This window comes from Convolutriloba macropyga, chromosome 6, assembly GCF_964194025.1.
Source record: "Convolutriloba macropyga chromosome 6, txConMacr16.3, whole genome shotgun sequence".
Taxonomy (NCBI): Eukaryota; Metazoa; Xenacoelomorpha; order Acoela; family Convolutidae; genus Convolutriloba; species Convolutriloba macropyga.
The window spans coordinates 27,530,954-27,554,778 of NC_134473.1; the positions used below are offsets into that span (position 1 = coordinate 27,530,954).

At 35.0% G+C, this 23,825-nt stretch overlaps 2 protein-coding genes and 1 pseudogene across 2 annotated transcripts in view; 1 reads left to right on the top strand and 2 right to left on the bottom strand.

Moving 5' to 3' along the window:
• Positions 1 to 19,741, top strand: part of LOC142341603 (uncharacterized) — an 86,457-nt gene extending 66,716 nt beyond the window's left edge. The window contains exon 11 of the mRNA XM_075392686.1: positions 19,462 to 19,741. Within this exon, the coding sequence (XP_075248801.1) occupies positions 19,462 to 19,539 (78 nt within the window). The 3' untranslated portion in view covers positions 19,540 to 19,741. The remainder of the gene's footprint in view (positions 1 to 19,461) is intronic.
• Positions 1 to 23,825, bottom strand: part of LOC142340905 (mitochondrial dimethyladenosine transferase 1-like) — a 498,997-nt gene that overhangs the window by 320,277 nt on the left and 154,895 nt on the right. The window lies entirely within an intron of this gene.
• LOC142340904 (guanine nucleotide-binding protein G(I)/G(S)/G(O) subunit gamma-12 pseudogene) overlaps positions 1 to 23,825 on the bottom strand; it is a 407,251-nt pseudogene that overhangs the window by 288,257 nt on the left and 95,169 nt on the right.

Below are 23,825 nucleotides of genomic sequence, written 5' to 3' on the forward strand. Positions count from 1 at the left end.
TTTCTTCAGGCGCAGATTATCTGTCCTTGGATCTCCTTTGGAGAGAGCCGATAGGAGGTACAAGCCCCTATCTCGCACATCTGACCTGCTTTCGCTTCGTCTATTTTTCTTGCTTCATGTCCACCTGACATTGTTAACATCAATATACGTGTTTTTCTTTCAGTATCAAATTTACCAAGAATTTCCGATTGCTTTATCTGTAGTGTCACTCTCAAATCCTCCAGTACTCATTCTTTTCTCAGTAGTGTTTAAAGATTCAAAGATTTGGTCTTTTCTGGGTCTTCAGGGACTCCCTGACTTTTCTCGACTTTTCGGGATTGTAGGATCTGTATCATTTTTTTTTCTATCGTGTTTCTGCTCCATTGTTTGGTTCACTTATTACTTGCTCTGGGTTTGCGGTTGTGTCGGCATAGCTTTGTTAGACGTTCTCACATGTGGCTTTATCGCAACAACCACTTTTGTGCCCTCACAGCAAGGCGTTCTTCCATTTTCTGTTGAAGCCCATTATTTTCGGTTGTTTCCTCTATCCTCTCATTCATTTTGTCAATTGTTCTGCTCTGTATGAATCTATCAAGCTCGTTGTTAATCAGGCAGTTATTACAGGAGCATGGCTGCTTGGCTTATCTCTTATTCCATGCAATGCTATCTGGGACAGCTCTTTGCAGACTGTCTCAAGATGATAATGGACATTGCATACTACACAAATGTACTTCTTTTCTTAGGCATTGATGGCCTTTTTCACGTACCACATTTAGTCATTTTTAGTTGTTCGGACTGGACAACAAAGCCCAGACGCTAACAAATCCAAGACTACTGACTTTTAGAATGATTACTCTACGACTTCCTCCTTTTCTTGGCAACACGTTGCTTAGCCGATGGTTGGGATTGATTCGTACCTCAGTCATAACTCCTAGGGGCCAGCAAGGCAGTTATTGTAGTCGTGTGTATCTTTTTAACGAAAAATGTTGGAGTGAATTTATCACCCTTGACATTTGGATTTTTGCGTGATCTAAAGTGCTCTCCCGTTCTTGATCTTAAACAGATGAATTCAAGTGGCGGCGACTTAATACTTGAGGGCACGTGAAAGGCGGGCAACAATTGGTTTCTTTTTTTTGCATAGCATTTTACGGATAGAGATGAATTGGTAAAACTCGTAAGCCCGGTTTTCTCCCCACTCCTCGCTTCGCTCGATGTTCTAGTTTTGTTCACATTTTGGAAGTTCTGATAAGTGCTATGGACAAAGACACAGCTGGTCCATCATTTGGCGCTCCGCCTGTTGCCTTGGTTTCTACTTGCACGCTTCTTAATTTCGATAAAGGTTAAGCTGAATCAATTGATTCAGCATTTCTCTATTCGCCCTCGATTGAGTCAGTTGAACCAAAAGCAATTCAACCCAAATCAAGCCAAATGAACCGAAAGTACTTCATCTCTCGATTTTGAGATTATTGCAGCTCGTAATCAAAAAATTGGTTCATATATCTTCAATTTCGGCTGCAATTCTTGTCAAATTAATCTTTAGAAGGGATTTCAATTGAGTCCAGAATGGGGCAGCTAAATACCACAGCCTCTTTCTCTTCAGATTTGGTTCTCAAACAAACGACTGATCTGATATCGGCACTAATGGTCCAGTCCTTGCTATATAAGTAATTTCTATAAAGCATTGCAACTTTTCCAAAGATACAAGTCTCACTCTTACTGCGTTTTCTTGTTGCTCTTGTCCTCTGCCAGTTCCAATCTGACGCATGGTAAGAACTCAACCGATTGTTCGAGATGTCACACGGCCTCATCTCTGACGACGCGCCTCGTCCCAGTGTACCTCCTCCTTCTGTTTGTCTTTTAAAAACTTTCGCCAGTATTTGAGTTTAATCAATGGGCAGAAAATTGAGCTAGGAATTTGTTAAGCTATTAGGAAGAGGAACAAGGTGCTGAAAAGATGAGAAGACCGCTAAAACGCAAACAGATTTTTATGTGGAGTTTGTTTAACTTAAGTTATTTTTCCATTAAAAAGATGTAGTTCTTACAATAATTGTTTTCGAGTTTATAAATTCGGACTTAAATTTTTGAAGACATCAATCCTAGGTGTGTGATGTGCAAAGCTGTGGTCATTAATGTCCCTTCTAGCAGCTCAAATCAGTGCCTTGTTGGACTGGATTAATGCACAATATACAATTGTTGCTTTAATAGGATATTAACAAAGCTAAAATTGGAGGAGAGAACCCGGACAAGTTTTCTGAATGGGTTGGGTTGAATAGGTAAAAATGCGAAGACATTTTTATCACCGCAAAATGAATTTTATCACCTTGCGTAATCCCATGAGCAATTTCTGGGAGTTTTTGGATTTTATCCAAATCTTAGATTTTGGCCTAATCTTAGATTTGTGAATAATATTTTGTGAATAATAGATTTTGTGAATAATATCCAAATCATAGATTTGTGAATAATATTCGGCACTATAATGTCTTGAACAACCTACCTGCAGCACAGAATGCAATCCAACCTCGAAAAATTCCAAATTATTGCAAGTGCTTGAGTTCAATAATGTGAAAGATAGGAGAATTTGTTTTTTTAATAGCCGCACAGCGATAGCTGAGGCTATTATTGGCCTTCTCTTGGTTTTTTACAATTCAAAGAATTTGAATTGTATTGGGGCGCTGTCTTTTTTTTAAGATCTGTTCACACATTTTCATGATTTATGAAGTCAAATTGGAGTAGTGATTTTGGTCACACCAAAACAGGAAGTGGAGCGAAAAAGCGAGTGGTTTTGCGGCGTGAAATTTTTTCGCTCCAAATTTAAAGTAGAGTGAGAAAACGGTGTTTGAACAAAAATTCGCTTTCTCGCTAGTGGTTTTTTGTTCACATGCGGCAATTTCACTTTGATTTTTACTGTTTTTTCGATTTTTTTGATCGGATTTTTTCTAAATGGTTTTTCCAATCCATTCATAGTCCGTTCTAGGTCTAGTTTTCTGTTTAGTCAATGAAAATTCTTTGAATTGTACGTCAGGACTTGTCCTGCTATGTTTTTTATTTCGTCGTCGCGATTTTTGTTAGGACCATATGACGTCACAGCCACTTCAAATCTGCTTTTTGTTAATTCGTTCATGCAATTTCATCTGAAGTGCGTGCGTGACGTCATTTTTTGCTCTTAATGGAGCGAGTTTTTTTGTTCATTCGCGTGATTAAATTTTTGGTCACACTTGACTTACCTCACTCTCAAAAATGACTTCCTCAATTTGAAATTGACTTTTATTTACTTTAATTCAAAGAGATAAGTTCAAATGGGTGTGTGTCACTCTAAATGAAGGTTATTTGAGAGCAGCTAATAGAGGCAGCAAAAACGTACACAGATTTTTAATCAAAATAGAACATATCAGCCTTCAATGAAAAGTCGAATTTTTTGGTCTGTCTTTTTAACTGTTTTTTTAGACTGCAGATCTACAAAGCTTTTGCGGCTATTTTCTTGCAATCTGCCAGCTATGTTTTATATTAGTATTTCTTATTTTTCTGACAAATTTGCACAAAAATCACTTCATAGTCATTAGGAGAAGTTTAACTCAAGCAAAACATTCGTTCTACAATATTGTGTTCATATTTTTGGCCAGCTGGACTGAAAAAATTTTGCGCCCCAAAGCCGTTCGTTTTCTTTGCAATTTAGTTTTGAGAAAAACATTACTACTTTATGGAGATGTTGAAAAAATCCTGGACCCTTTAATACATCGAAGTTGTCGACTTTTGATAAAGTGCTAGATCCTTCCCAAAAATGTTTGTCTCATAAATGCGCGTAGTATACAAAATAAGTATGAAGACCTTTCGACTTTGCTTCAACAACTAGATTCGAAAACTATACTTATAGTAACCGAAACATGGATTTCAGAGCAGCAGGACACTAATTTCAATATTAGTAATGAACATGTTTTCTTACAAAAAGCTCGATCAGAACAAAGCGAGGTGGGGGTGTTCAGTTTGGATCCCCAGACACTTCAATGTTAAACGTAAGAAAGAATTTGAGATAGCGAATGCAAATTTTTTTGAATCAGTGTGGCTCGAAATTCCTTAAGACAATCTTCTTCTATTTGGTGACTACAACATTGACCAATTCAATAGAAGAGAAAGATTTACTTGATAACTTTACAGCTGGTCTGGCACTTAACCCAACAAATGTGGACACTCCCACTCGCATCAGCAAAACTAATCAATCGCTTATCGATCACTGCTGCATGACAAAAAATCAAATTGTAGAATGGAAAGTTTGTTTGCCGCCCATTGAGGTTGACCAGAACATCATATTTCATCATATTTTATCAGAGTAATTTAGAAATGATTGGGAGGAAGGGAGATAGATATTTTTTTAGAAGAAACATGAAACTTTTCTCGGGGGAGAAATTCAACAGGGACTTAGCTTTTGCGGACTGGCGACCTATGTGTCAACAGGAAAATTGTAATGAAATGGTTTACAAAATGTGAGAAATTTTTCAAAGTATACTTGATAAACATGCACCTATACAGATCTGTGATTCTTCAATAAAACAAAACACAAGAAGTGATAAACCATGGATATCCAAGTAACTCAAAAAATTAATAGCAGAAAAACATCATTTGTACAATCATTACAAATTTTCTCAAATCGACGAGTTCAAAAAAACGCCGTAACCTAGTAAACTGAAAACTACGAAATGAACATCAGAAATATTCTGTTGATTTTTTTAAGCAATGTGAAACATCGAAATAGAAATGGAATTTCATCAATAAAAAATTAGGAAACCACAAACAAGGTATTAATGTGTCTGAAATCAAAATAGTCGGAGCCAAGACCGTTGACAAAAAAGCAATCTGCAATGCATTTAATAAATCTTTTGTGGAAATGGGCAAATATTCTGGTGATTTCGTTCCTCTCAATATCCGTAAGTTGGACCACTGTTCCGAAAAATTTAATTTTAGAGTATTGACTTTAAAAGAAATCTACACAACTATTGACAGTTTAGAAAACAGTAAATCACCGGGTCCACGATTTGTCCATGCATGGGCTTTAAAGGCGGCGAAATACGCAATTGGTACTCATCTGCAGTTTATTTTTAATGAATGTATTCAAAACAGTGTCTTTCCAACTATTCGAAAACATGCATATGTCACACCAATTCACAAAAAAGGATCAACAACACAAGTGTGCAACTATCGACCAATTTCGTTCACACCAACTTTTGCTAAACTTTTTGAGAAGCTTCTTTTCCAAATGATGGATCACATTAATAAAAACAAACTGTTGAATAAAGAGCAATTTGGATTTCAAAACAAAAAATCTTCAACAGATGCAGTTTTGTTTTTCACTGAGACAGAAAACAGAAAACCATAAAAATGGAGAAAAGACTGCAGCAATTTTCGTAGACCTTGCGAAAGCATTGAATTCAATTTCGCACAAAATATTTCGTAAAAAAGCAGAGTGCTTCAACTTCTCTGAGCCTGCAATTAATTTATTGAAATCTTTTCTCGAAGAAAGATCACAATGCGTCAAAATAGGCAAAGAGGTCTCAGAACACATTTTCGTTAATCATGGAGTACCGCAAGGAACAGTATTAGGACCCCTTATTTTTCTTTCATACGTTAACGATTGTTCAGAAAAAATCAAAGGTGATTTTGAGCTTGTTCAATTTGCAGACGATACTAGTATGTGATGTCGATATGAACCAGGAGAAACAATTGCAACAAAAATTGAAAACATCTTATTGAAAACGGACAGTTACTTTAAGGAAAATCAACTCACGTTGAATGCTGGTAAAACAGAACTACTTTTTTTTTCTACCAAGGACGAATTAGAACCAAAAGTTACTTTTAACGGAAACTGAATAAAATCTGCTGAGAGTTGTCGTTATCTATGAATACACCTTGACTCAAAAAATTGACTTTTGAAGCACATCTAAATGTAGCTTTGGAACAAAATGGCGCCCGCCATTCGCTCACTATATCTGGTAAGAAACAATATACCTTTGGAGGTAAGGCTGCAAGTTTTCAACTCTTTAGTCCTGTCTCATATGTCATTCAATGAAGTTTTTTTTACAAACATGGTCATCTAAAAACATACAGCGTATAAATCGACAGATTATTTGGGGCATAAAAGTGTATTATATGCGTCGTAAATTCGATCATTGATCTACATGTATGAAGAATCTACATTGATTAATTCACATGTATGAAAAAAAAATAATATGGTGACAAAAATCTAAGTAAAATAGGGTGTATAATTAAATTGGGTTTCAACTATCTGAGAATTTTGTCACATGAATTTGTCAGATTAATGAGACGTTTTTAAATAGTACAGTGGCATTTAATTAATTTTCAATTGCTGTTAATATCTTGCGAACGAAGTTCAAAGCAATAAGTTTTGCTAGACTTATTGAGTGTCTTTTATCACTCTTGACTTCTGGATGTTTGCCATTTAGTAAACCCGGTACTATCCCCCAGTTTAAGCAAGCAACAACAGAATCGAGACTCCAGTCGTTCGAGAGCAATTTGACCGACATTAGCTAGTTGTGTTTCGTTGCGTTCGTTCTTCGTCTTTTATCTATATTGAATTGATGTAAATGATCTTGAATGGTTGTTTCAACTGTTGAATTAGATAGATTAAATTGTAAAAATGTGAGTTTTTGTTGGTCTGTTTTGAAATAATTATTTATGTCCATCTGCAATTGTTCACATTACCGTCAATTTATTTTGCAATTTTGAAATTTAGTTTCTGTGAAATGTCAATACGTATATTCGTGAAAATGAACTGTGAAAATCTTTTCGCGCATTATTTTTCACTTCCATCATACGAAATATTTGTTCATGTTTGTAGCAGCACAGCTGAGGACATAATTTTTCGTACCAAATATAGGTATTTGCACCAAGTACTTGAAGGATGTCATTCCATACTTGCAGAAAATGTGATCTCGAAGGCATTATTCTTGACTACCTTTAGCTAGGGGCTATCCCTGAAAAAACTGTCGATTGAAAAAATTGCCTTCACCTAAAAATTGAGGTTAGGTTTACGCCATGTAACGTCATCCTATCCTTACTATATATTAAACGCGTGAGCTCTAAGTTTGGACAAAATTTTTGCATGTTTAAGGGGCCTCTCGAAGCCATGTTTAAGAGCCGCATTGAGCATCATGGTTAAGCGAACATATCGAGAGAGTTCAATGACCTAAAAGGCTCAAAGTAGATGGGTGAGAACCGAACCTGGGACAAAAGACTGTTAGTCAGGTGCAGTTACCTCGAGGATAAGAGGGCTTGTAGGTATACTCGCCCGGAGGGAGGATTCACTGTCCTGGGTACTACGTTTTTTTATTTGCTCCCAAACTAATTTTGAAGTTCTTATTGTAAACGTGTGTTTATCTGCGAAGGTTTAGCCGTACAGATTATGCGCTATTCTAAAACACTCTTAGCTTTCAACTTACTTTTTCACGCTTTACTTTTTGATTTTTGCGTGAACTCACATGCTCTCAATCTGAGATATGTTTATTGATACGATAAAAGCGATTGTGAGAAACGGTGGTATGTAGTCGTTATAGCGCAGTTAGTAAGATGGAGGACCGCAAATTTCAGGGTGGAGGGTTCGAACACGTGTCGGGTACCCTTCCTTTTGTTGACATAAAAATTTCTAGCCAATACCATGCGGGCCTGTTCGAGAGCAATTCTTGCGACGTGAGTCGTTTAATATTCCTGTGTGTTTTTGGGATGAAAACGGTTATCATATTTAATAAAAGCGTGAGCTCTGAAATGGTGCAAAGTTTTTGCATGTTTAAGGAGTCTATTGATGCGCATGTTTAAGAGCCGCATTGAGCAGCATTGTTAAGCGAAGTTATCGAGAGAGGTCAATGACCTAAAAGGCTCTAAATAGATGTATGATAACTCAAGCTGGAGCAAAAGACTGTTAGTCGGGTAGAGTCCCCAAGAGATTATGAGGGCTTGAAAGTATTCTCGCCCAGAGGCAGGATTTACTGACGTGGACGCTACGTGTTTTTTAATTGTTCCCGAACGAAGTTTGAAGTATTTATTGTAAATGTTTTTTTGCAAAGTTTTTGCTTTACAGATTCTGCGCTAGATTGATATTTGCGTAATCTCAGATGCTCTCAATCTGAAATATGTTTACTGATAGAAGCGATTGTGGGAAATGGTGGTTTATAGTGGTTATACCGCAGTTCGTAATGTAGGACTTCTCATCTGAAGATTAAAGTATTTTTCTATGACCATTTTTAGCAGTTCTAGTCGTTTTGTCTAATCTTCCTTTTTTATAGAAAATATCATTCGCAATTGAGCACAATGGTCAACAGCGCTCCTATCGTGACATGTTTTAGGGGCCTTTAATCATGCAACCTAGCGTAATAAATGGGTTTTGAGACGCGCTCAGACAATCCTTTTTAAGCTCCTAATTTTCAGGTTTTGCACTGATTAAGCATGCGGTATGGCAAAAACAAGCAAGTCACAAATGCCATTGTCCAGAAATTTGCTGTAGAAAGAGCAAAAGACAAGTGCAATACACATAGATAGCCTATGTTGTGAGACCTATGACTGTTAAACGAGGGGCATGGGTTTGAGCCCGGGTTGGTGCCTTTACTTCGAAACAGAAATCTCTACTTCTTTTAAGCCTTCTATTCGTGTAAATGGTTTTCTGATTATGATTTTGCGGGCCTGCTAGTGTTCACACGATTTACATCGATATCAATTTTGAAATAGCTCAAATAGCAGGCCTGCACCGCTGAAGAACCGCTCGGTTCTGTCAATATCAGGTAAGCATTTAGCTTGCATTTTAAAAGGAGCTCCATTTATTAGTTCCAAATTGTATGTTTAAATGGTTGTGTAAATGGTTGTCTTTTGTGTAAATAATTACATTACCTTATCGATAACTTGCAAACTGTCCCCTCGATTTGAGAACTACTTACAGAAGGACTTACAGAAGATACAGCAAAATCGCACTAGTAGCTAAATTCCATTGTCCCTTCCTCTGATAATAACAAATGGCAAAAGCGAAAATTGCCTGGACTCTGGGCCGCCAAAAGTGAACCTGGTTTGTGCATCCTTTGGTTACAGGTTTCAAGCTCTAATTTTGACATAAATGTATGCTATACAGAGGTGCAGGCAGGGGCAGTCTAGCGATAATGAATCAGTGCTCCATAAACAAGCACCGTATTATTGTGAAGCAATAATTACTACTAATAATTACAGCTGTTCTGAAGCTCTCGATTTTGGGTTTTTCTGACGTGTTCTCTAAATCTTTACTATCCATCAAAGATTCGCTAACGATTATTTTCGATAGCCGTCATCAGCCTCTCGGCGACTATTATTAAGGTGCTCTCAGTTTTTCGTAATTTAAGGTTTTAAATTAGTGAGGCGCTGTCTTTTTACAACTCGAAGAGTAGTATTGGTGTGTTAACTTATATTGCGATTCGAAAACGAGTTCGGGTTCTCTATTCTTAAGACTCGAAGAGGCGTAATGGTTTTTTTGATAAGTGAGCGAGCAACAAAACCGGAAGGTCAGGGAGTGAATAAAGTTTGAGAAAGCTCTTTCAGTGATCAAATTTGAAGAACGGAGGAAAGCGAGTGGTTATTTTGTTCGTACCTTCTTTTGAAAGATCGAGAAATGTAGGTTTGAAAAAATTTTCGCTGAGCGAGTAATTTTTTTTCAAGTGCTTATTTTTGAAGTTTTTAAAAAGATTTTGTGTTGTTGAACAGATTTTTGTGGACAAAAGTAATATTCAGCCTGTTTGTAAGTTTTTTTTTGTTAGTAACGGGAATTTAACGCCAATATGAAGGACTTTTACCGCATTATATCATTTTATTGAACTTATTGGTAAATGAATTAAAGCCTCTTGGCTGTAAGTTCTATGTACTGCAAAGGATACAAGTTTCTTTTGCTGCAAAGTTGTCTCTAGAAATCTAGAAATTTTACAACTTTTTCTCAATTTTGTGCTCATTTTTTCTCCTTATCGTCAAAAAAAGATGTTTGTGAACTTGTTGAGGCTTGGAGTTTACTTTGTGGTTAGATTGCCAGCTTTCAGTGCACGAAGCAACTTTTTTTTCCTTTGTATGTTTACTTATAAGAAAAAATAAATATTCCTAATTTTTTATGTTAAATTATTTTCGCAAAATTTTCTTTTGTCTTATTTAGGATTGTTGTACTCTTTGCATTGTTGCGTTATGCAGGGAGATTTTGGCTACTTGAAAAGCCATCTCTTTCGGGGTATGCGACTGCATGTTTACGGAATTGTTCGAGCTGTTTTTCTTTATAAGAAGGGAGTGCTTGGCGTTTGAAAAAGTTTTGGTGTGCAAATTTGAAGAACGTAGAAAAGAGGGAAATTTTTTCGTGCCCTCTTATAAAGCAACGAAAAATGTTTGAAAAGTTTTCGCTAAGCAACAGAATTTTTTTGTTCACATGCTTCTTTTTTTGCCGTTTTTTGGTTTTAAGAAGTTTTTGTCAAAAAACATTATTGTAGATTTAATTAAAAATATTCAGGCTGCAATGATTGCGTATTGAAGCTTATTAGTGATGTAAATGATTTTTGCACGAATTTGAACGTTTTTTTAAATATTTTAGGGAGACTTTTAGAATATTTTAATTATGTTTTAGCTATTTCGTTGTCTTACTTCAATTGTTCTTAACTGAATTGAAGCCCAGTGCTCCTGGGCATCTCATTTTTACCAATTTAATTAAGAGAATGGTAAATTTGAATGTTTAAAAGCACTTTTTCTTCAAAAAATAATCTTAAAAACTGAAATTCGGTTTTTTCCTTTTGATTATTTTCTGTTTTTTCACAGTTTCACATATTTGCAGGCTTATTATGGATTGCCTACTATTATGAGAACTCTCGCAACTACGTGAATTGAGGATTTTGCTTGTACGTGTGCTTTTGCTATAAACCAATTGTTTTTTTTTCGTTATTTGACGCAAGATCTTTATTTTCTCTGCTTTCATGCTTTCAGCCAATAGAAACTAGATATTTGATAGACCAGTTTTTTCTGACAAAATTGATTCGGAGTTAATTCCGGAATTTTGCCGGCTATGTTTGATTTTTTTGGAGTGAGTTATGAAGGAGGAAATTATGAGGATAAAATGGTTTGGTTGCTGAACAAAATGTATAAGTGAGACGAAAAGAGTGGTTTTTCAATCACACCCTTGTTTTCGAGAGAGCTAGAAGTTGTTTCGATATTGTGATGGTATGCGATGTCAGTTGAAATTTGAATATCTGAACGCCATTTTTGAAGCCAATAGGACAAATTTTTGAATTAACGTGTTGCAGACATGAGGTGAAAACTTCTTTGTAGACGGTATTCCAAAATCGACTTGACGCTATGAAGTACTCGAGTGTCGATTAAATTAGCTTTATATAAAAATGATTTAATAAAGCACACGCCAAATGCATTAATTTACATCACTTGTATGCTCCTCGGTAATATTTGGGCAAAAGAAATTGCGAAAATATGGGAAAAGAGTAGAGAATATATCAAAAAATTTTACATGGCTTTACTCTAATTCTTTAGAGTTTTATAAATTTCAAGAGAAATGATTATATAAATGCTGTATAGACATAGAAATAAATGCTGAAGTAATTTAAAACGGAGTTGCTTTTAGCCATTATCATCTAGAAACAATTGTTGTGGGAAACTTTAGTACATTATGGCGTCATGTGGGTTATAGATTGCCGTCCTTAAGTGTTTTAATTGTCAACTCCCCTATTTCAACAAAACTATAGTTTTTGACTGATGACAAAAATGTGTTTGTCTAATTGAGATTTTGCCTAATGTTTACAAGATTTTGAGAAATTGAGGTGTAAAAAATATTTTTTTAAGCAATCAACTTTTTTGTTCATTTGCGGCTTTTTAAAGCTGGTTTTTATTTTTTTTTTAATTGAAACGTTTCGATATAATATTGTTTCAAATTTGAGATTGTCTTGATAGTGGTTTGAATTTTCTGTTATTTAATGAGTTTTATGATAATTGGGAACTTTTCAACTATTTTTTTAATTTTTTGCGAAATCTAAAGATCCTTCGTTTTTTGGTTTGTTATACGACCTGTAGTGAGATATGAGGGTACGATTATTACACGAAGAGTCAGTCATCACTAAGTGATTAATGTTTTGTTGTTATAAAACTCTTTTCTGTTGAGAGATAAGACAAAAACTTGCTGCTTCTATCTATTGCCGTTTTCGTTTTTTTTCGGCAGGTTTGGCAAAGTTTTTTGCCTATGAAGTATCTGTTTTTTTGTGAGCATTTCCATAATATTTGTTTCAAAAAACCTATTCTTGGCTTTATTTGTCATTGTATTATTGAAAAAAAATGTTTTTTTTTCTACTTTAAAATTCGGGGTGTTTTTAATTATTTTCATGAAATGACTTTTTTAAAACTGTTTTTGATTATCATGAGTCGTTTTAGTAGTTACTGTTTTTGATGGGGCTGTTCATTTTGCAGAAAAGGCTCTTAGATTCGTTTCCGGAATTTTTCGGCATTGTTTTCTTTTAATTTCGTCACGTGTTCTCATAATTATTGAAGTCAAATTGAATTGATGATTCTGGCATTGCCAAAATAGAATATGGCCAAAAGTGGGCGTTTTGGCAGCTGGAATTTTTTATCTTAATTTCAAAGCTGAGGGAAAACGCGGGGGTAGGACCCGAATTTCGCTGGCTCACTAGTGGTTCGTTCTGTTTGATTTTTACGTATTTTCCTTTTGAAATTGTTTTCTCAGTACATTCATAGTTCATTATAATTTTGTTTATGTTAAGTGAATGAAAACTGGATGAATAAGTGATTTTTAGGTCAGGACTTGTCCTGTTATGTTTTCTTAAATCTTGTTCCTTTTTTTCAATTTATAAAAGCCTTCAACTTCACATATGATTTCTGATTCATCTCGCTTTGTTTGAACTGAATTGGTTTAAGAATTAATTCATCAAATTTTCTCAAATACGTTTGAGGTCAAAAAGAGAAATAAAAAGAAACGGTATGAACCAATAAGGCCCATGAACTAAGAGTTAATGATTAAGGACGTAGTGCACTAAGTTACCGAAGTTCCATTGAGTTTGCAAACTGGTATTAGTATTGCGTTTAGTCCTCCAATATAGACACTGAACTCGCCATATTTATTGAATCAAAAGAAACTGGAACAAATTAGAGCGCTTTTTACACTAAGATAAATATTAAGGCTTTCGTTAACTTTTCTCGTGCATTAAGTTATCTAAATTCCCTATAGTATACGCCCAACTGGTATTAGCATTAAGCTGATTGTTCCCCAATTTAAAAGGAGTAGTATTAGTATAATTATTAGTATAATTTTTGAAATCTTGGCAAATGGAAACAAAAATTAGTTACGAAGAAAATATAGATAGAAGTTTGCCAGTTTTCCATATGACGCACTAGGTTCGTCCCACTTGAAATCAACACTCTTTGTGTTTGTTCCCAGCTTTTGAATTCTGATCTCTTGTAGAATTCAATATATGAAGATAAGTATAACTGCAGAAGATAGTAAAACTAATGTTCTTCTTCTATGATTTGTTCTATTTGGAAGGGGAAAGTATGTCGCTTATGATTTGGCAAAAACTGAAGCTACTTTGACATATGTTATTAAGCTTTCACGCACGTCAGTGAACCTCTAGAGGTGACTTGTGAGTGTCTGAGCAAGCAAAGAAATGACAAAGCAAGGAAATGATAAAACAAAGAAATGACTCTTAAATCTAATAGGAAATTCATCAATAAACCGAAATATATTTCGTACGAATGAATCGAGAGTTGCAAATTAGGATGATTAAAATTTGGTTATAACTCCTGGTTTTTAATGGGAACTTTCGATTACCTTCATTTGGAACTTCTAAGTCTGGTGATTTGTCACTCGTCGGGAAGTGACGAATTCTGAATGGTCAGAATGACAAAATATCTGACTTCCAATTCCGGACCAAATTCTGATAAGACATGGATAATCTCAATGTCTTTTCACAGCGGAGATGATTGAATTATTCCAAAAAGTTATCTAGAGATATGATTTTTAAAACGAACTTTTTTGCATTTTTGTACTATTTCGATAGTCTGTTTCTAGCTGTCACTTGACAATCTTTAGCCCTAAAAACCACTGAAAATTTATATTTTTATGAAGTATCTGTTTTTTTGTGAGCATTTCCATAATATTTGTTTCAAAAAACCTATTCTTGGCTTTATTTGTCATTGTATTATTGAAAAAAAATGTTTTTTTTCTACTTTAAAATTCGGGGTGTTTTTAATTATTTTCATGAAATGACTTTTTTAAAACTGTTTTTGATTATCATGAGTCGTTTTAGTAGTTACTGTTTTTGATGGGGCTGTTCATTTTGCAGAAAAGGCTCTTAGATTCGTTTCCGGAATTTTTCGGCATTGTTTTCTTTTAATTTCGTCACGTGTTCTCATAATTATTGAAGTCAAATTGAATTGATGATTCTGGCATTGCCAAAATAGAATATGGCCAAAAGTGGGCGTTTTGGCAGCTGGAATTTTTTATCTTAATTTCAAAGCTGAGGGAAAACGCGGGGGTAGGACCCGAATTTCGCTGGCTCACTAGTGGTTCGTTCTGTTTGATTTTTACGTATTTTCCTTTTGAAATTGTTTTCTCAGTACATTCATAGTTCATTATAATTTTGTTTATGTTAAGTGAATGAAAACTGGATGAATAAGTGATTTTTAGGTCAGGACTTGTCCTGTTATGTTTTCTTAAATCTTGTTCCTTTTTTTCAATTTATAAAAGCCTTCAACTTCACATATGATTTCTGATTCATCTCGCTTTGTTTGAACTGAATTGGTTTAAGAATTAATTCATCAAATTTTCTCAAATACGTTTGAGGTCAAAAAGAGAAATAAAAAGAAACGGTATGAACCAATAAGGCCCATGAACTAAGAGTTAATGATTAAGGACGTAGTGCACTAAGTTACCGAAGTTCCATTGAGTTTGCAAACTGGTATTAGTATTGCGTTTAGTCCTCCAATATAGACACTGAACTCGCCATATTTATTGAATCAAAAGAAACTGGAACAAATTAGAGCGCTTTTTACACTAAGATAAATATTAAGGCTTTCGTTAACTTTTCTCGTGCATTAAGTTATCTAAATTCCCTATAGTATACGCCCAACTGGTATTAGCATTAAGCTGATTGTTCCCCAATTTAAAAGGAGTAGTATTAGTATAATTATTAGTATAATTTTTGAAATCTTGGCAAATGGAAACAAAAATTAGTTACGAAGAAAATATAGATAGAAGTTTGCCAGTTTTCCATATGACGCACTAGGTTCGTCCCACTTGAAATCAACACTCTTTGTGTTTGTTCCCAGCTTTTGAATTCTGATCTCTTGTAGAATTCAATATATGAAGATAAGTATAACTGCAGAAGATAGTAAAACTAATGTTCTTCTTCTATGATTTGTTCTATTTGGAAGGGGAAAGTATGTCGCTTATGATTTGGCAAAAACTGAAGCTACTTTGACATATGTTATTAAGCTTTCACGCACGTCAGTGAACCTCTAGAGGTGACTTGTGAGTGTCTGAGCAAGCAAAGAAATGACAAAGCAAGGAAATGATAAAACAAAGAAATGACTCTTAAATCTAATAGGAAATTCATCAATAAACCGAAATATATTTCGTACGAATGAATCGAGAGTTGCAAATTAGGATGATTAAAATTTGGTTATAACTCCTGGTTTTTAATGGGAACTTTCGATTACCTTCATTTGGAACTTCTAAGTCTGGTGATTTGTCACTCGTCGGGAAGTGACGAATTCTGAATGGTCAGAATGACAAAATATCTGACTTCCAATTCCGGACCAAATTCTGATAAGACATGGATAATCTCAATGTCTTTTCACAGCGGAGATGATTGAATTATTCCAAAAAGTTATCTAGAGATATGATTTTTAAAACGAACTTTTTTGCATTTTTGTACTATTTCGATAGTCTGTTTCTAGCTGTCACTTGACAATCTTTAGCCCTAAAAACCACTGAAAATTTATATTTTGATAACTGCCAAGCTAACATCATGTCTTTTACGTTCCATTAGATGGATCAGTTCACACTTTATCTGAAAAGATGAAAATTTTCAAAATTTTGGTAATTACGCCTCAGAAGTGATGATGAGGTGCAACATTGAGGTAAAAAATTGTCTTGCGTTGGTAAACAGGACAAGAAATATGCTCCTTTGATTAAAGGAAACGCATGAGAACATTTCGGATTTTGTTTTTGACCAGGCAAAATTTGCAGAAAAGCTGCCTCGGAAACTGGAAACCAATTTTCGAGCAAGGAGAATAAAAACATTACTGTGGCATAAAAAAGAGCAAAACAAAATTACACAAATTTCGAAAAGTGTAATGTTTCAGTTATAATTCTGAAGTTTTTGGCTTAGCACTCAATACAGAATAATTACGTATGCATGACCAAAATGTGTCTCTGAAGTTCCTGCCCGTGGAAATATTTTTGAGCGAAAACTTTTTTTGGACTAGTTACAAAACTCAAATACTTGATGATTTGATTTGATTTGCTGCCCTGTGATAGTGTCGAGCAGTGATCAAATCCAAAATATAGGGAACACATAAAAAATATAGGGAACACATCAAAAGGGAACACATCCAATTCTGAAAATATAGGGAAAACATCGAGCAGTGATCAAATGCAAAATATAGAGAACACATCAAAAAATTTGGTCGCTCGATTGTTGAGTTTCGAGGTATTTGAAAAAAGAAATTGGACAATGATCAGATTTTTGGAAAACAGCTCAAAGATGGACTTTGCCCTGTCATTTTGTGTCTATTCAACTATTTTGCTAGAGTTAAACGCCAAATAATTCAAATTTTTTCCAGCGTGGTTGGCTACCTCCTTAGAAAAATAGTTCTTACTGTTCCCTACGGTAAAGGAAATTATTGAAAGATGCTAAAGTTTAGCGTTTTTCCAGACAAGCACCATGACCACATGAATTTTTTTAAAAAATGTTATCTGAAATATAATTCAGCAAAGAGAAACCTTTTGGAACATCTAACAGCCGTTATTTTAGAAAAAAATTTTGTTCAAACAGCTTTTACACTACCCCTAGACATCATTGAGGCATGAGGCATCATGTCGCCAATCAATGTTTCTTAACTTATGTTTCTTAAAAAAAACGAGATGGAGCAAAACTAAAAAAAGGAGCAAAACATGCATTATAACCTTACGGAGACAATTTTGATTACGTACCTTGGACATTTTTTGAACAGAATTTATTCCATGGCGCATGGGTTAAAAATGTGAACTTGTCTTATTTGTCTCCATTCAGTTTTGACTTGGAAAATCGTGCAAGACACCGAGTTTTTCTGTGCCATTTGCAAGTGTTAAACATAATAAAGCAGAAACAAATGAAAAATATCATTAAAAAAATTGGTAAGAGCCTTGTTTTCAAGATTTTTAATTGTTTTTTTACTCTGTATCTCAAGTTAAACTTGAATACTTTTTAAGCTTAGTTTCAAGAGAAAAACTTCTAAAATGAAAGATCAATCAAGAATTCGTTAAAATTTTTAGAGAACATGTGGTGAATCTTGTAAAATTCAAGACCATGCACGAAGCTAGAAGAGTTGGAATCTATGAACTTGCCAGATTTAACGTGAATTCATCCCAATGGGAACCCTTGTTTTTGGGCTAAGCATATTGACTAAATTATTGACTAAAAGTGTACTCTAAAAAGGTGTTGAATTTTTTGAACCTCGAAGTTAAATTAAAAAAAAAGCTTTTTGTTTTGAGACTTTTGAATAATAGGAGAATTTAGCTCTTATGAAAGACTTTGAACACTCGAAACATGCTTAAATCATTTACTGACTTTTAGAAGACGTGAAAACGTAGGAGCATAAAAAGTAGCTTATACGAGGTCTCGAGCTGCTCCAAATATCTCGATCCACAGGAGCGGCAACAGAAATTCTGTTCAGAACAAGTTTTAAACTTATCGAACTTTACCAAGGAATTTCATCAACGAATAATGGCAGACCCAACTGATCAAAATCTTTATGGCAAAGTCGTAGAGGGAAAGTAACCAGGTGGAGTTGGCTCGAAACGAATGTAGGAAGTTGTAAAGTAAATCGAAAGTCATTTTTTTCCGGGTTTCTCTTACCAACAATAACTTGTAAATGAAATCAGTTGAAAGTATTTGCACACGCAAGAGAAAGAGGCTAAGCTCCCAGTTTATTGAGTTGCTGCAATTTAAGAAATTACCTACTGATGGTCCTCTATTCTTTTGCCGGGCAATTGCCTGCTTATTTTCTGTTCAGCAGCCTAACCTTACTGCAGTTTTGTTAAGATTAACCCCCCAGGTACGAAGTTTTCAAAATTTTTGAGAAAAATAGCAAAATTTGAAATTAATGTTAGTCATTCATAATAATTATCAGTTTTCAAAAGAAAAGAGTCTTAACAAAACAAACAAGTTGACCCAAGTTTTCGCGTCAATTGTTGCAGACAAATAGTGACAATACTGATCGGTAAGTTGAAAAATGGCGGAAGGGTCAGAAAATGTTAAAGAATACAGTAGAAATTTTTTTACTAATCTGGTAAAAACATATATTTCCTCTTTTACACGCATAAAAAGTTTTTAAAAGTTGCAAAACTAGCCAAACTTATATCTAAACGTGCCAAACGTTTCATATTTGAAGCCATATAACGATAAGTATGATGAGAATAGGCGGCGCTTTTCAGTTTTGCTCTCTCCTAATCAATATCGATCCGCCAAGTTTGCGTTGGCGTATAAATCGACTACGCTCTCACTCCAACTTTGTTGGGTGGTATTGAAGATATGTTGTAAGTCTGATAAGGTCTTGTAAGATAAACGTTCGGAAGGCTGTGACTCATCTTTTTGATATTTTAATCAGATTTTTAACGATAAAAATTCTGTAAGTATGGCATGGTCTTCAAATTGAAAACAATTCATATTTGCTACAGCATGCAACGCTTAAGTGTCAGAGCAGCAAAGTGAAAATTATCTTTTATTGTTATTTGAGACTTATAAGATATTGTGAAAAAGGTTGTCCGAGTATCGGGGGGATTTCTGAAGCCATAATTATCAGACTAGGCTGGCAAATTTTTTTCAAAGACCAAAACTATTTCGACTTTTAAAATGAGCCATAATACCTAGTGGAGACTCAGAAAAAAAACTGCCGCCAAAATGGACTCAATAAACATTTTTTTGTTTCATAATTGCTTAGTTGACCAACTAGTTTTTGCTTTCATAGGAACTTGACCACGTTATACGGCAATATTGAAATCCTTAAAACTTGTCTTATCAGATCTTACACGTAGGGCAGAATTTTTTTTTGTGTAAGACCAGATAAGATCTTTCACGTAAAGGTTTTTGATCAGCATCTTATCAGATCTTACAGGATAAAAATTCCAGGATCACTGGGGTACCCTAAGTGCTCTAGCTTTTCATTTTCTGATGATTTGTCGAGCTGGAATCGCCACTGATTATTGTTTTTGCTTAGATGCTGTTCGTTGCCATCAGTGGCCTGGTGCTGGGCATAGCCATGCTGACTGCCGCCTGTCTGTCCAAATTCAAGTAATCCAACCTGTTACATGACAAGCCCAATCATCAGCAGTACTTGGCATGAATGAGCATGGATAAAAACCGGAAGGCGCCATTTTTTTACAACTCTTCCATATATATATATTCTGTTTACAACTGCCGTTTTTGAACACCAGCCACCCCCGTCAAAAATCAAATTTTATTGTATAGCAAGTGTTAGTTCTGTTCAGTTTTGTCCCCCCATCCCCGCACAATTTACAATTTGTTATGGAGTACGCTACTATTTAACAGATAGAACGTGCGCCTGGGGAGCGTAAAAGCTGGTGGCTGAAACAGGCTAAATCCCACATTTCTAAACAGTACTTGCAGTTATGGAAGTTTTTTTTTTTGGGGGGGGGGGGGGAGCCAAAATAGTTTGCATATTAAAGCAGGAAGGGAGACAAAATATATCACTGTACTTTTACTGCCACTAAAGTAGTTGGAAATTTCTCAATGAGAAGTTGCTACATGCTCACAAATGTCACCTTAGCTATCAGAGTACATCGTAACAAAATTTTATATTGCTAAGTTTTACTGTAGAATGTATTAGCTCAATCATATTTTCCATAGCTCTAGAATTAATTTTTGTCTCTGAAAAACCTTTTGCGCATTATTTGCTCCCGTTAAATTATTTTCTTTCTTTACTATATTTTCACATATACGGAAGCGTTTATCGTCCGCTCTAAACTACTGGCGGCAACCGATGTCGAAGAGGATTGTTTAAAGTTTCTTTTTATGAGAAGCAAAGCGATAGCAGGATTATTGATCTTTCACGCTAAAAACTTCTCGTCAATCAAACAAAAATATTATGCATATTTGCCCGATTTGCCATGTAAAAAACAGACACACTACGAAAGGGTTTACCACGGGGGCGAAAACGTCCTACCAGACCCGCTTGGGTCGAGCACTGCGGGCACCAGATTGCAGTAGATAAGCATAGAAACTGTAGTCATTTTTTAACTGTATTTTTACAGAATTACCTCATCTCGTTCTTTATATAACTGGTTTAACTGTTGCAGAAAATAAAAATGTATGAAATGAATAACAAACCAAACACGCCAATATAAAAATGACAATTAATTTATTTTTCGGAAGGGAATTGTCAAACAAACAGGTAAATTGAGAGTTAGAAGAAGCACTTTTTAAAAGCAGTCAAATAATCAACAACGAACGATGAGTACAATTAGTGTATTTCTGTAAGAAGCATGACTTTGAGCTCGTACAGAGTGAGAAAGTAAGTTTGAGTATTTTAAGTTAAGTTAGGTATTTGCGTTTAGCATTCTGAATAAAAAGTTTCTGTTTCGCAAGAGCCCGAGAGGGGAGTTGAGTGATATATCGTACACAAACAAATAACTGTACAAATGAATATTGAGCTGTTACTTAGCAAAGTTGTGTTTGTGCATCAGGTAAAAGTCCAATTGTGCGATGAGACAAAGTTTTTTTAAACATCCACAAAAAATTGAACATAATTTTGAAATGAACTTGGTTATTTGAAAAAGAACCAGAAATTGAATTTGAAGTGCGCTTAATAATTTCTCTTTAAAAATATTTAAAATGCAAACAGCTCTGAACGAGTTGTTAAGAAAATTTGTGCAAGATTTTCTGCATGAACATTAGCATGAAACTGCTCTCCATTCTACAGTTTCCAAATAATTTTACCCGAAGCGATTTGACTCCTATACCAGGATATATGATAATTTGAGCTATTGGCCCGCATAAGACGTACCCCTGTAGCTTGCGCAGACGTTGCCCATGTACTATTGAGGGTAAGATCATAACAATTTTTTGTTGGGTTCACCTTTGTATGGACAGGTTGGGCTCTTAGAAAATTGGCTTTAGCTGTCTTTTTCAACTACAAGGAATCAATTGAAATATTTTCTTTAAAAATTGAGAATAGCTTTTTCTCCTAGTTAAGAGATAAGTTTAATTAACGAATTAAAACTCTGGGTTTTTGACAGAGATGCATTAGAGCTAGTTGGTTTTGATAGCAGAAATGAACTGATAAAAAAGGTCTAAGCAATGTTGCTTTGTTTACTAAGCAAATAGTTGTTGAGGTGTCAAGTGCGCAATGTTGTAAAGAGAAGTGGGATTGTTTAGATAAGAGTCCTAAAGTCGTTTCCTTAGAAGATGGGCTTGAAGTTGAACAACGACTGGCAGGAAATGAATGACATAGAATATTTTTGAAATCGATTTATTTGCAAAGTAAACAGAATGCTTCTACGGAATGTGACAGATTTTGAACGTAAGTTGCAATGTTTACTTAATAGATTAAGGTTTGTTTGCTTAAGATAGGAATGTGTTGGTTGAGTAGAAAATGAGGCGATATAAACAGGGATTGCACGAGAGAGACAGGGAGAGAGAGAGAGAGAGAGAGAGAGAGAGAGAGAGAGAGAGATTGCGAACGAAATCGAGGAATACTGGTTGATTTATAATTGGGAAGCGGCCAGAGCGAAACAACTTGGTAATTGAAATCTTAGAGGAAAATGGGTAAGTTCTTAGTTTAGTGAGATTAAATTTTGAAAGTTTGTAAATGCACAACCAGTTGGGATACTGTGAGCAGTTTGGTATGTTATTATCTAAAGTACTGATATAAATTGTCTTGAGATTGTTCTTTTCACTGGAGACAGGTAATTTTCTTATTACTGTTATCTATGACACCAGAATAGAATTGATACTAAGGGAATTCTAGCGAATTAAATTATTTCGAGAAAATCTAAGTTGCAACAGCGTATAGGAGTGGAAGAGGGGACAATATATTAACAAAGTAGCGCTTGCTTCACCAAGTGAAAATCTTTGATTTCTTTTTTGTCGATCTTCTGGGTCTGATCTGATGATGGTTAGAATTCCAGAGTATCCAAATTCTGGATATAGGACTTGATCGCCCTATCTAGGGAAAAAGCTGCTTCCAGATTCTATAGTAAGACAAACAAGAAATTGAAGGACATAAATGTTTATAAGTTTTCTGACAAAATTGCACACAAAATATCAGTTTTTGTCTGGTAACTGTCCAATTCCAAAGTAGCATTGAAATACTTCTGCACGTGTTAGGTTAGGTTGAACCTATAAATAAACAAGGCAAGTTAAGTAAGCTGTTTTGATAACATTCTAACATTTAAGAATCTTGTTTACTCTCATATTGTCTAGTAAAAGTTTCATCTATTATTGTCTGTGGGATTATTCTGTTACCCCACTATCCGTACTCCTAAACAGTTCCCCTCCTCCCACTGTCTACAACGTTCATCTGAACCGTTTTGTTTACATTGAGGTTAAATTGAAGTTAAAAAGTTCGGGGATCTTTTCCGTTTGTATCCTCAGTACGTTATGCTCCCCTAGCTACAAAGCACGTATCATTACATAAAAATCATTCTGTAAAAATATGGCACATGCGTTTGGGGGTGCAAATAATATGCACCCACAAAGCTGGGGGGGGCACAAACGGAAAAGATCCAAGTTCGGAAAAGAGGAACAACACACTCTAAAAATTTATCATGTGAATTCAACAAAAATCGTGTATTTTTACCCGATTTCTTGCGTAAAAATAATCACACAATAAAAGGTCAATTTACACGAGAAATCATGTAAATTTACACGATTCTCTCGAGGTTAATCTCAGGATTTCTCGTGTGATTTACACGATAAATCATGTAAAATTCACACAATTTCTCGTGTGTTCTCAACCAAATTTTTGTGTGAAAACACATGAAAAATTGGTTTAAAACACACGAAAAATTGCATGAAAATTACATGATTAATCGTGTGAATCACACGAAAAATCCTGTGGCCTGTCTTATCCCGTTTTTTCAATTTAAAGTGTTATCTTTGGTTTTAATCGCTAAAAAGAGCCCAATGTAGCATAAAATTATGATTGATAGATCAGCCTCCTGTTCTAAAGGAAATTGGGACGAAGAAAAAATCTGTATTTTCTATAAAAATTGCTTCATTTCCTCATACATTCATTCACATAAAAAATCGTCTAATTTTCATCACACGAAGAAAATTTTCTCGTGTGAAATCACACGAGACGCATTTTTCACACGAAAAATTGTGTGATTATTCATTACACGAGAAAAAATCGTGTGATTTCATACGAGAGATTTTTAGAGTGCAACAGCAACGGCGTTGTGAAGGGCAAAGAATGTACATATGACTCATTAAATGTAACCCTAAACAGTCCGAATGAGTTTGTGTGTTCGTATTGATTCCTTTTGTCCTGAGCAAAAAAAGGAGAAGTCAGGCGCAGTTGAACATTGGACACAAAGGGTTTTCTTCCTCGCAAAAATTGAC